The 12,933-nt window shown below is 44.9% G+C and overlaps 1 protein-coding gene across 21 annotated transcripts in view; it reads left to right on the top strand.

The window, feature by feature from the left end:
* Positions 1–12,933, top strand: part of KANK1 (KN motif and ankyrin repeat domains 1) — a 238,518-nt gene that overhangs the window by 193,895 nt on the left and 31,690 nt on the right. For 15 of the 21 annotated variants that reach the window (XM_037743812.1, XM_017543396.2, XM_037743796.1 and 12 more), the window contains one exon: positions 6,320–8,960. In XM_037743812.1, the coding sequence (XP_037599740.1) occupies positions 6,737–8,960 (2,224 nt within the window). In that variant the 5' untranslated portion in view covers positions 6,320–6,736. Of the gene's footprint in view, positions 1–3,214; positions 3,572–6,319; positions 8,961–12,933 lie in introns of those variants that run through there. The other 6 variants (XM_037743807.1, XM_037743810.1, XM_017543409.2 and 3 more) reach the window with 3 other exon arrangements.

The following is a 12,933-nucleotide window of genomic DNA, read 5'->3' as shown; positions in this document are numbered from 1 at the left end:
TGCAACCTCCACCTCCCTAGGTCTAGCAGTTCCCCTGGTTCCACCTCCCGAGTAGCTGGGATTAGAGATGCATGCCAACATGCCCGGCTAATTTTTCTGCATTTTTAGTAGAGATGAGGTTTCACCATGTTGGTCAGACTGATCTCGAACTCCTGACCTCCTCAGGCAGTCCGCCCACCTTGGCCTCCCAAAGTGCTGGGATTACAAGTATGAGCCACTGTGCCTGGACAAAACTGTTGTTTTTATACTTCCTTGATCTTTAATTAATAATTTAAGTTTTATTGTAACATTTTTCCAGTTAATCATTTAGCATCTTTCTCCTTTTTAAGATCTAGTCTTAATTTTTGAGGGTGAATGGAGGAAGAACTGCAGTATCTGTTAGAATTCAGTATAGCTCCAAGTATACAAGACCCAAAACAAATAATACCTAAAACAAAATAGAATTTTATATCTTTTTCACTTAAAAGTATAGAGATAGACTTTTCAGGAATGTTATAGTAGCTCTGATCACAAAGTCCTTTGAGGCCCAAATTCCTTCTAGTACATTGTTCTTCCACCCCTAGATATGAACTCATGGTTCAGAGTTACAGCTAGTGTTCTAGTCATCACATCTGCATTCCAGGCAGCAGGATGGAGGAAGGCACAAAGATGAACATAGATGAAAGAATTATTTCTGTGTTTTACTGGAAGTTCCTGGGGTATACTACATGTAACTTCTGCTTATAGACCTTTATTTGCCCCTATTAGTGTGGAAGGAGAGGAGAGGATAATGCATACTAAAGAACATCAAGTGGTCTTGGCCATGACCACCCCCATTCATTCACCTTCCAAGTGAACTTTCTCAGTCTATTGCAATACATTCCTTTTGCCTTCCAAATAGTGACTTCTTGCAATGTATTTTAAAAGACAAATGCCCAGGCCAGGTAGTGGCTTATACCTGTAATCTCAGCATTTTGAGAGGCTGAGGTGGGAGGATCGCTTTAGGCCAGGAGTTCAAGATCAGCCTGAGCAAAATAGCAAGACCTATCTCTACTTTAAAAAAAAATTAAAATTAGCCATTCATGGTGGAAAACACCTGTAGTTCCAGCTATTCAGGAGGCTGAGGCAGGGGAGATGAAGCTATAGTGAGCCATATCATACCACCACACTCCAGCCTGGGCAACAGGGTGGATCCCTGCCTCAAAAAAAAAAAAAAAGGACAAATACCCGTATGTGTTGTAAAACTTAGAAAATATAAAGAACAAAGTAAAAATAATCTGTAATTATACAACGTAAAGATAACAACTGAAACAGTATCATGTAAGAAATGTCTTTAACACTGTCTCATGCCTGTAATTCCAGCACTTTGGGGGCCAAGAGGGGCAGATCATGAGGTCAGGAGCTCGAGACCAGCCTGACCAATATAGTGAAACCCTGTCTCTACTAAAAATACAAAAATTAGGCAGGCATGGTGACTACACACCTATAATCCCAGCTACTCAGGAGGCTGAGGCAGGAGAATCGCTTGAAACTGGGAGGCAGAGGTTGCAGTGAGCCAAGACCCTGCCACTGTGTTCCAGCCTGGGCGACAGACTGAGACTCCATCTCAAAAAAAAAAAAAGAAATGTCCTTAACGCTAATATTTAACAAATAACTTCTGTCTTCATAGCGTCAAGATGTTTTTCAAAGTTTATTATGTTACACTGTTGGCCACGCACAGTGGCTCACACCTGTAATCCCAGCACTTTGGGAGGCTGAGGCGGTCGGATTACCTGAGGTCAGGAGTTCGAGACCACCCTGGCCAACATAGTGAAACCCTGTCTCTACAAAAAATACAAAAATTAGCCGGGCATGGTGGCATGTGCCTGTAATCCCAGCTCCTTGGGAGGCTTGAACCCGGGAGGCAAAGGTTCCAGTGAGCCGAGATGGCACCGCTGCACTCCAAGTTTATTATGTTATACTATATATTCAGTTATTTATTCCTTCAGTAAACATTGTTAAGCCTCTCCTTTCTTCCCAGCATGTTGATAATTGGTGTGTGGTTGGGAGAGGAAGCAATGGTAAAAAAATTTTTTGCTCTTGTTGCCCAGGCTGGAGTGCAATGATGCAGTCTTGGTTCACTGCAACCTTCACCTCCCGGGTTCAAGCGATTCTTCTTCCTCAGCCTCCCCACTAGCTAGGATTACAGGCATCCACCACCACACCTGGCGGGAAAAAAAAAAAAAAATGTTTTTTAATTAAATTTTTTGCTGTTTGGGTACAAACGACAAAAAAGGTTTTTGGTCTTGTTAAAGTTGGGAAATAAATCAGGGACTCCTAAGTGCCTCATTTATCTTAATGTATGTAAACATACGCTAGAAAGCTGGAGATTAAAAAATAATGACACTGGGTAGTTTTATTGCAGAATAATTTTTAGCAAGGACAATTGTTTGTGAAAATGACACCTCGAAAACACATCTCACTTTTTTACTTGCTGGAGAATGAAACGAATTACAAGTCCTTTGGGTAGCCTGGTTTGAGCAGTATTAGGAAAGAAGCAAGCCTAACATGGTTAAATTCTAACCTCTCCTGATTCCCAGAAGTCCACAGTTCATTTGGGGGCATTTCAGCTTGATCCATTGCCTTTTGTGATTTCTGCAAGGTGAACTAAAGAAATAACTGAAGATGGACCAGTTAGGTTTTGCCAAACACTGTGATGTCTTTTGCTGTGTTTTAAATACTGACGTTGAGTTAGTTCATCTTTCCTACTGAAAATGCTTAAGTGGGAAAAGTAGATATGTCAAGAAATACATAGAAAAACTAGGAGTTATACCAAAATATTAATAATGCTTGCCCCTAGATGGTCAGATCTGAGTGCTTTTTTTTTTTCCCCTTCTTTAAATGACCTGTATATGGCTGCTTTCCTCCCTTCCCCCTCCCCCCCCCCACACACACAGCATATGCTACTTTTCTATCTGGAAAAAAAGGTTTGTTTCTGTTTCATTTTTTAAGAAGAAGCTTTCATCAGTGGCAAAGGCTCAGTTGAAATGAATACTAAAGGATAACTACTTGCCACGTGTCGTGGCCCAGGGCTGAGAAGAGCCCTGCAGTGCTCTGGAACCAGTGAGCACTGCTGGGACCCTGAGAACCTACAGAGAACAGTGGGGCTGATTGTGCCTCTGCACCTCCTCAGGTGACCGAGGGCTGAGCAGGAGAATACAAACTCTTATGAAGAAGTGACTGGTATAGGAAAAACAGAGCCTCTCTGTAGAGATGCTTAAAGTGCTAGCTTTATTTAAAAGTAAACTGGCAAAACTGGAGTGAAGAACACACATTTTCAAAAGATCCCGGTTTCCTGTTTTCATTAAGAAAAACAGGGAATGCGGAACAGCTGAGTGTGCTGGGGGTGGTGTCACTCAGCCGGCGGGAGACTTCATTGGTGAAAACTCAGCCTATGGCATTCGTGCGTGGCCGGTTAAGTTTACCCCAATGTTGAAACTTTTCCTTATGGGGTGAGGATCGAGGACGTCTGAGGCTGGGTCGAGGTGCGCTGGGAGCGAGCTGGTGTGCAGTGCAGCGCGGGCCGGCGGGGAGCGCAGCGGGCGCCTGGTAGGTGAGCGGCGGGTGGTGTGGGGCCGTCGCCGCTGGCCGAATTCCCTGGGGCCTGGGCGAGGGCAGCCGTGAAGGCTGTGCACTGCGTGGCCACTTTCCTCCACAGCGACCCTGCAGGTCTACAGGGTCCAGCTTAGACTCGCCGGCTCACACGCACATCCCGGGTGGGCCAGATCTGCCTACCTGTCTGACACCCAAGCTGTAGTTTCTCTTTGTTTATGGAATTTCAGGCAGTACTGGAAACAGGTCTGGCTGCATATTTTAAGTGAGCACGTTCTCCACGTGGAGATGAAAGTTGGAAAGAGAGAAGGACAGCTACGTGCTATTAACTTGCGCACGAGTTCTGTTAACCTGAGCACCAGTTTCCAGGCACAGCGCTCCTGGCCAGCCCTCTCTTTCTTAGGCAAGAGCATGACTGCTGTTGGGCACGTCTTTCACATAGAATTCTCTTCCCACACGTGTTAGAATGGAACAGCTAGAGCAATTTAATATTGTTTTAAATTGGGATGTAAAGGATATGTGCCCTTGTTATTCCTCTGCTTGGCAAACTTATTTTCGTGCTTTTCTTTCCAACATTTCAGAAGAAAGTGGGCAAATGGGGGCAGAAGTGTTCTTCAGAGCATTCACACTGCCAGATGTAAATGTTTGGCATTGCTGGGGGTTGGGAGGGCCGACGGCAACCAGGTTTGCTGGAAGTTACTTCAACCTTGACAGCAGTCATGTGGGTTTGTATACTCAGGAGAGGGCAGGGAGGCTGATGGCTTACATTTTCACTCATTGCTTTTGGGCTCTTTCCATAGCTCTAAAAATGCACAGCTTGTTAGTGTGGCTCTGGGAAAACACACTACTTGATCCTGCGATTTAAACAAATAAAAATGACCTTGCTTTTAAATTTGAAATGTGTAGCCCAGGTTAGCAACAAGGTCTGTGCTTTGAAATATCCTTGTGTTTCCTTTTTTAAATGTCTAGTTTAGCCTTAAGTAGTATTTACTGAGTGCCACGTGATCCAGCAGTTGGAGTATAGGTCTTGCCCCTATCTTCATTCTCTGCATTTGTTTGGACTCATGACAAAACAAAGCAAGGTGTTCTGGGATAGGGAGTGTTCTGTCCAAAAGAAGTCAACAGGGAGAAAACTGTTCCCATAATTCAGAGGGTTTGATTTTGTTTTTAAAAATGAGGAGAGAAACTGAGAAGTGGAAAACACAAAATAGAGTTGAAGTCTTTCCTCTGCTTGTACCCATGCTGCTGGAGTTAATCACTCAACATCCTGTGCCCCTGCTTTCTCAGCCAGGAAGGTATGGGAGGCAAACTGTGATCTTGTGGAGGTGGTCAGGAGCTGAGTGCCCTTAGCCTCCATTTAGAAAGGCAGCTCAGTCTGCAACAACAGCAGCAGGGACATCGCATCCCAGGCCTCCTGGTTCTGCTGCTGACTTAGTGCGTCTACTGCTGACTTTTAGGTTTTTTGTGCCTCAGACAACACTTTGTAAAACAGGAATCTTAATGTCTGCTGTCTGTATTCAAAGAGACTATAGATGACCAATGAAATTATCTACTGGACAATGCTTTTATGTTTGTTTTGTTTTGTTTTCAAGACAGAGTTTTTGCTCTGTTGCCCAGCTGGAGTGCAATGGCGTGATCTCAGCTCACTGCAGCCTGCACCTCCTGGATTCAGGTGATTCTCCTGCATGAGCCTCTCAAGTAACTGGGATTACAGGCACCCACCACCATACCCTACTAATTTTTGTATTTTTAGTAGAGACGAGGTTTTACCGTGTGTTGGCCAGGCTGGTCTTAAACTCTTGACCTCAGGTGATCCACCTTCCTTGGCCTCCCAAAGTGCTGGGATGACAGGTGGAGCCACCGTGCCCAGCCTTTCATGTCTTTTTTGATGAATTCTTTTAAAAATATTTAGTAAGGACTTACTATGTGCTTGACTCATTAAAATCATTATCTCTGGGTACAGATGGACATAAAGATGGAAAAAGATGAAAATAATAGACAGACTACAAAAGTGGGGAAGGATGGGAGTGAGGGTTGAAACATTACCTATTGGGTATAATGTTTACTATTTGGGTGTTGTGTACACTAGAAGCTCAAACCTTATCATTACACAATATATCCCTGTAACAAGCCTGCACATGTACTCCCTGAATCTAAGACAAAATTTTAAAAAACAATAATACAATCATTATCTCATTACATTGTTTTAAGCCTGCAAGTTAAATATTTGCATCTCCATTTTTACTGAGGGAGAAACTGAAGTTCAGAGAGGTTTATTAACTTCCTTACCCAGGCTGGGCACAGTGGCTCACGGCCATAATCCCAGCACTTAGGGAGGCCAAGGTGGGTGGATCACCTGAGGTCAGAAGTTCTAGCCCAGCATGGCCAACATGCTGAAATTCTGTCTCTACTAAAAATGCAAAAATTAGCCAGGTATGGTGGTGTGCCTCTGTAATCCCAGCTACTCAAGAGGCTGAGGTGAGAGAATTGCTTGAACCTGGGAGGCGGAGGTTGCAGTGAGTCGAGATTGCAACATTGCACTCCAGCCTGGACGGCAGAGCAAGACCCTGTCTCAAAACAACAACAAAACTTGTTTACCCAGTTGTTAAGTTGCAGATCCGGGTTTACAACATAGGTGTGTCAACTCTTAAAATCATACCAGCTTGCTGTACTGCAACAAACACAAATACTAGTTTTTACCATTATGTGTACTGCATGTCATTATAATATTCTTTTCTCTCTCTTCTAGGAAAAGCAGATGATTGTCTGAATGGAGACCAGGACAAGGAACAGAAAGACCCTTACTTTGTGGAGACCCCCTATGGTTATCAGCTAGACTTAGATTTCCTCAAAGGGAAACACCATCAAAAGACTGAACATCCAGAAGAGGCGGAAGCCATCTGTGCAATGCCCGGAACCGAGGACCACATCCGGTCAGCAAGGTGTATGGACTTCCACTGAATCCCTCTCATCCTCCAACAGTGATGACAACAAGCAGTGCCCCAACTTCCTCCTAGCCAGAAGCCAAGTTACATCAACTCCAATCCCAAAGCCTCCTGCCCCTCTAGAGACCTCATTCCCTTTTCTTACTATCCCAGAAAATCGACAGCTGCCACCTCCCTCACCACAACTCCCAAAGCATAACCTTCATGTCACCAAGACACTGATGGAAACTCGGAGGAGACTGGAACAGGAGAGAGCCACCATGCAGATGACACCGGGTGAGTTCAGAAGGCCCAGGCTGGCCAGTTTTGGAGGCATGGGCTCCACAGGCTCCCTCCCCTCCTTTGTGGGTTCTGGAAACCACAGTTCTGCCATGCACCAGCTTCAAAATGGATACCAAGGTAATGGGGATTATGGTGGCTATGCCCCAGCTGCTCCCACCAGTTCCTCCATGGGGAGCTCCATCCGCCACAGCCCCCTGAGCTCAGGGATCTCCACCCCAGTGACCAATGTGAGCCCCATGCACCTGCAGCACATTCGGGAGCAGATGGCCATTGCTCTAAAACGCCTGAAGGAGCTGGAGGAGCAGGTGCGAACCATCCCTGTGCTCCAGGTAAAGATCTCTGTCTTGCAAGAAGAAAAAAGACAGTTGGCCTCACAGCTGAAAAACCAAAGGGCTGCATCCCAGAACGACCTCTGTGGTGTGAGGAAGCGGTCCTACAGTGCGGGGAACACCTCCCAGCTGGAACAGCTCTCCCGGGCCCGGAGAAGTGGCGGGGAATTATACATCGACTATGAGGAGGAAGAAATGGAGAGCGTGGAGCAGAGCACACAGAGGATAAAGGAGTTCCGACAGCTTACAGCAGACATGCAAGCCCTGGAGCAGAAGATCCAGGACAGCAGCTGTGAGGCTTCCTCCAAGCTCAGGGAGAATGGAGAGTGCCGGTCTGTGGCTGTGGGTGCCGAGGAGAACATGAACGACATTGTCGTGTACCACAGAGGCTCCAGGTCCTTTAAGGATGCAGCTGTAGGGACAGTTATTGAGATGAGGAATTATGGGGTCAACGTGACAGAGGCCATGCTTGGCGTGACGACTGAAGCTGACAAAGAAATTGAGCTGCAACAGCAGACCATAGAAGCCTTGAAGGAAAAGATCTACCGCCTAGAAGTACAGCTTAGAGAAACCACCCATGACCGGGAGATGACTAAACTAAAACAGGAGCTGCAGGCTGCTGGACCGAGGAAAAAGGTTGACAGAGCCACGATGGCCCAGCCACTTGTTTTCAGCAAGGTAGTGGAGGCAGTGGCACAGACCCGAGACCAAACAGTCGGTAGTCACACAGTCCTAGTGGACACGTGTGTCGGGACCTCCGTGCAAACAAACAGTGTAGGCATCTCCTGCCAGCCCGAATGTAAGAATAAAGTCGTGGGGCCTGAGCTGCCCATGAATTGGTGGATTGTTAAGGAGAGGGTGGAAACGCATGACCAATGCACTGGGAAATCTGTAGAAATGTGTGACAAGAGTATGAGTGTAGAAGTCAGTGTCTGTGAAACAGGCAGCAACACAGAGGAGTCTGTGAACGACCTCACACTCCTTAAGACAAACTTGAATATCAAAGAAGTGCGGTCTATCGGTTGTGGAGATTGCTCTGTTGACGTGACTGTCTGCTCTCCAAAGGAGTACACCTCCCAGGGCGTGAACACTGAGGCTCTTGGCCAGGTGGAAGCTGCCATCATGGCAGTGCCTCATACTACAGATCAGGACACTAGCACGGATTTGGAACAGGTGCACCAGTTCACCAACACCAATACAGCCACCCTCGTAGAGTCCTGCACCAACACTTGCCTAAGCACTTTGGACAAGCAGACCAGCACCCAGACTGTGGAGACACGGACAGTGGCTGTAGGAGAAGGCCGTGTCAAGGACGTTAACTCCTCCGCCAAGACGCGGTCCATCGGTGTTGGAACATTGCTTTCTGGCCATTCTGGCTTTGACAGGCCATCAGCTGTGAAGACCAAAGAGTCCGGCGTGGGGCAGATAAATATTAATGACAACTACCTGGTTGGTCTCAAAATGAGGACCATAGCTTGTGGGCCACCACAGTTGACAGTGGGGCTGACAGCCAGCAGAAGGAGCGTGGGTGTTGGGGATGACCCTGTAGGGGAGTCCTTGGAGAACCCTCAGCCCCAGGTTCCGCCTGGAATGATGACTGGCTTGGATCACTACATTGAGCGCGTCCAGAAGCTGCTGGCAGAACAGCAGACACTGCTGGCTGAGAACTATAGTGAACTGGCAGAAGCTTTCGGGGAGCCTCACTCACAGATTGGCTCCCTCAACTCTCAGCTCATCAGCACCCTGTCGTCTATCAACTCTGTCATGAAGTCTGCAAGCACGGAAGAGTTGAGGAACCCTGACTTCCAGAAAACCAGTCTGGGTAAAATCACAGGTAGGTGATATGCTAAGGACCTAGGAATGAAGGAAGGGTGGGGGAAAATGTCTTTCCAGGAGGCAAGGATTATTTTTTAACTGCTGGAACCGTTTTTGGAGGAGAAATGAAGAAAGTTTTAGAGTGGTAATCTGTAGAATAAAAACTAAGAATCAAAATATGTAAGTACCTCTGCTGATTCTGGTAGCCTCACTGGCCTCTGGCTGAGGACTAAGGCTGGAAGAAAAGTAAACTAGTGTTGGCTGCCCTAGAGGTTGTCTTCTGTGGCTGCTCATTTGGTAAGATGCTTTATTCTTTTTCAGTTATTTACTTGCTCATTATTTATAGGACTGCCTTTTAAAAATCCTACCCTGTTTGTACCCACGGTTACCAGTATATTATCAATTAGAAATACTGGCATAAAATGTGTTTAGTTAAAACATTTATTAGAGGAGAGACTCCATTAATTCATTTTTTAATTTAGCAAATAATTACTGAATTTGAGCCAGGTGCAGTGGTACACATCTGTAGTCCCAGCTGGTCTGGATTCTGAGGCAGGAGGATTGCTAGAGCCCAGGAATCTGAGGCCAGCCTGGGCAACATAGTAAGACCTCCATCTCTTAAAAAAAATACATGAAGTAAAAATCATTATTACTTGGATTCCTACCCTGTTTCAAGCATAGGTATAGGCTGTGAATTTAGTGTGAACAAAGCAGAAGAGAGCCCCTGTCCCTACAGGGCTGACATTCTAGGTGGGATGCAGGATATAGACAGTAGACCTATAATACATCAGGAGATGGTAAAAACTATGAAGAAAGTAACTCCGGTTATGAGAACAGCAAGTGGTAGTGGTCAGGGTGAGGGCTGTTTGAGATGAGGTGGTCAAAGAAGGGACCCTTGAGCAAGAACTTGGAGAGAAGGGAGTCTTTCCCACTCTTAATTTGCTTACTTCTGCACCCGCCGCGCCCCCGACAGAGTCTTGCTGTGTCACACAGGCTGGAGTGTAGTGGTTTGATCTCGGCACACTGCAACCTCCACCTCCCGGGTTCAAGCGATTCTTATACCTCAGCCTCCCTAGTAGCTGGGACTATAGGCACACCCACTATTCCTGGCTACATTTTTATATTTTAGTAGAGGCGGGGTTTTACCATGTTGGCCAGGCTGGTCTCAAACTCCTGACCTCAGGTGATCCGCCTGCCTCGGCCTCCCAGAGTTGCCAGGATTACAGGAGTGAGCCGCAGCACCCGGCCTGATAGGCACTTACATTTTTGTCTTTCTTATTCTTTCTCATATTTATTGGGATTTCTGCTCACCCTTCCTTCTTTAAATTGAAGCTAATAATCAGGAACTACCATGGATGATTTTATGACTTACAGTAATTACCTGTGACCCTCACCAACCTGACTTCCCTTGTAACCATGTGCACTGCCTCTCACAGTGTGTAACATCATCCCAGCCCAGGGCCACACTGCCGGGCTTCTGTTTCTGGCTCTCCAGTTTTCATGAGCCAGTGTGACCTGAAAAAGAGTGTGCATTAGATTAATTTTATATGAATGTGTGTAATATAGACTTAAGTAAGTCATCCACAGAAATTCCAGCCTGTTTCCCTTAATAGTCTGATGGAGCAATGATGAAACTAGACTGAAATATATTACTTTTATATCTTCCTAGGTTTCTACTTTCAAACTATTATTTTTTTCTTCCACAGTAAACTGTCCTATAGCTCAGATACTGAAAACTAACAACTATTATTGTCAGTTTTCAGTATCTGAGCTATAGGACAGTTAGTTTATTGTGGAAGAAAAAAATCGACGTGATAGCTTATGTGTGGAGTTTTACCTTTTGGAATCCAAAGAGTCTAATAAACATACAAGGAAGTCATTTTAGAATAAACGGGATTAAAATGATCTGTGGACTGAAACAGTCTGCAGGAACTCATACCATGTTTGCTTTGACATCCTTTTAAAAATCATGATGTCAGATGAAGTCAAAATAAAATTCTTAAATATCTCCAGACACAGATGGCACAGTGGATCATCCATTATAAAAGCATTTCTTCCCAGCCTTCGTCCCTCCTCTCCTAACTCGGGTTTCTATTTCACATTCTTGCCAAAAATATTCAGCTGTAACACTGAAGTAATTTGCTGACCCCTGAGCACGGAAACCAAGGAGCAAGTTTGGTCTGGCTGTTTGACATTGTTTTTTGGTCTGTTTCCAGTCACACCAACATGCCCCACATCACTGGTTAGATCCGACCCTGCTAACAAACACCTAATTAATCAGCTAAAATACAGGAGACCTACAGCACTTGTGAACAAAACAATAAATATTTTTAACAGCACTTATTTAGTCACAATGGCAGCCCCTCTCAGAGCACACAAGAACAACTTTAAAGTATTTCTGTAATGCATATCACATTTGTGTTTTCACCATTTTGCCTAAAGTTCTAATGAGGAATGAATGAGGTTAGGAAATCAACTCAGAGTATTCCATTTTTGTTATCTGGCGTTTGTTATGTGGACTGAAAATTAAAGCAACTTGATATAGTAAAGTGGAGATTCTCAATACGTGAAGGCTGTGAGAACGCTGGTGGCTCAGGGTACACTCTGCGTTCCTGTGCACACCATACTGTAGAGAACAGCGCTCACCACAGTCTAGAATACGTTTCTGTACCAAAAGATATACTGGAATATAGAAGGGTATTTATCTCAATATTTTTCTCCCCAAATAAAACAGCAGGGAATTTGGGTCTGACACTTACCAAAAAGAGCATATAAATGATCATTTCTATGAACCTAACACAGTATTCTAATTTAAAGAAGTTGAGTTTGGGCTCTGAAGCCAGACAGTCTGGGTTCACATTTTTTCTCTGTCATTAGAACAGATTGTCTTTGTTCCTTCACAGGGTTGTAATGAAGATTCAGTGAGTCAATAGGAGTAAAGCACAGGGTATAAATGCTCAGTGAAAGCTGGCTGAAGTTGTTATGGTTAGAGTAAGTAGATTTAGAACAAATGATGCCACACAGAAATTGTATAAATGGCCTTTTGTTTTCAACCAAAATTTTTATCTTAATTATTCTGGGTGATGACCCCCCTCCCCAATTATTATACCTCTCCAACTAACAATTGTATCAATATAAATAAGTAAAGAGATAACAATGGGAAAACACAAAATAAATTGGGAAATTTTCAGTCCAGTCATTCAGAATCTGTGTCAAAGCTCAAAACGAAGTATATTATTGCCCAATCCATAGAATTCTGTTCATTTCTCATAGAGTTGAAGATTTGATGATAGTGTCACTTTTGAGTATGCAATGAAGTGTTATTTTTAGCAGCATTATAATACTTAACACTATATTCAATTTCTTAACATTACAACTGGAGCATGCATCATAAGAGATTAATAGTTCAAGCCTAGGCAACGTAGTGAGACCTTGTCTCTATAAAAAAAAAATTTTTTTTTAATTGTGTGGTCATGTTATCCCATGCCCGTAGCGTCAGCTACTCAGGAAGCTGAGGTGGGATGATCTCTTGAGCCCAGGAGGTTGAGGCTGCAGTAAGCTATGATCGCACCACTGCACTCTAGCCTGGGTGACAGAACGAGACCTTGTCTGAAAAAAAAAGATTGTATTCAGTGGCTCACACCTGTAATCCTAGCACTCCGGGAGGCTGAGGTGGGTATATTGCTTGAGCCCAGGAGTTCAAGACCAGCCTGGGTGGGCAACATGGTAAAACACTGTCTTTACTAGACATAGTAAAATTAGTCAGGCGTGGTGGCAGACACCTGTAGTCCCAGCTACTCAGGAGGCTGAGGTGGAAAGATCACCTGAGCCAGGGAGTTAGACGCTGCAATGAGCCGTGATTGTGCCACTGCACTCCAGCCTGAGTGACAGAGTGAGACCCTGTTTCAAAAAAAGAAAAAGGCCGGGCACGGTGGCTCACGCCTATAACCCCAGCACTTTGGGAGGCCGAGGCGGGTGGATCACGAGGTCAA

Source organism: Cebus imitator, unplaced genomic scaffold, assembly GCF_001604975.1.
Source record: "Cebus imitator isolate Cc_AM_T3 unplaced genomic scaffold, Cebus_imitator-1.0 Scaffold155, whole genome shotgun sequence".
NCBI classification, from domain to species: Eukaryota; Metazoa; Chordata; class Mammalia; order Primates; family Cebidae; genus Cebus; species Cebus imitator.
Note: the sequence above shows the minus strand (reverse complement) of the source record. Positions and strands in the feature narration are given on the sequence as shown.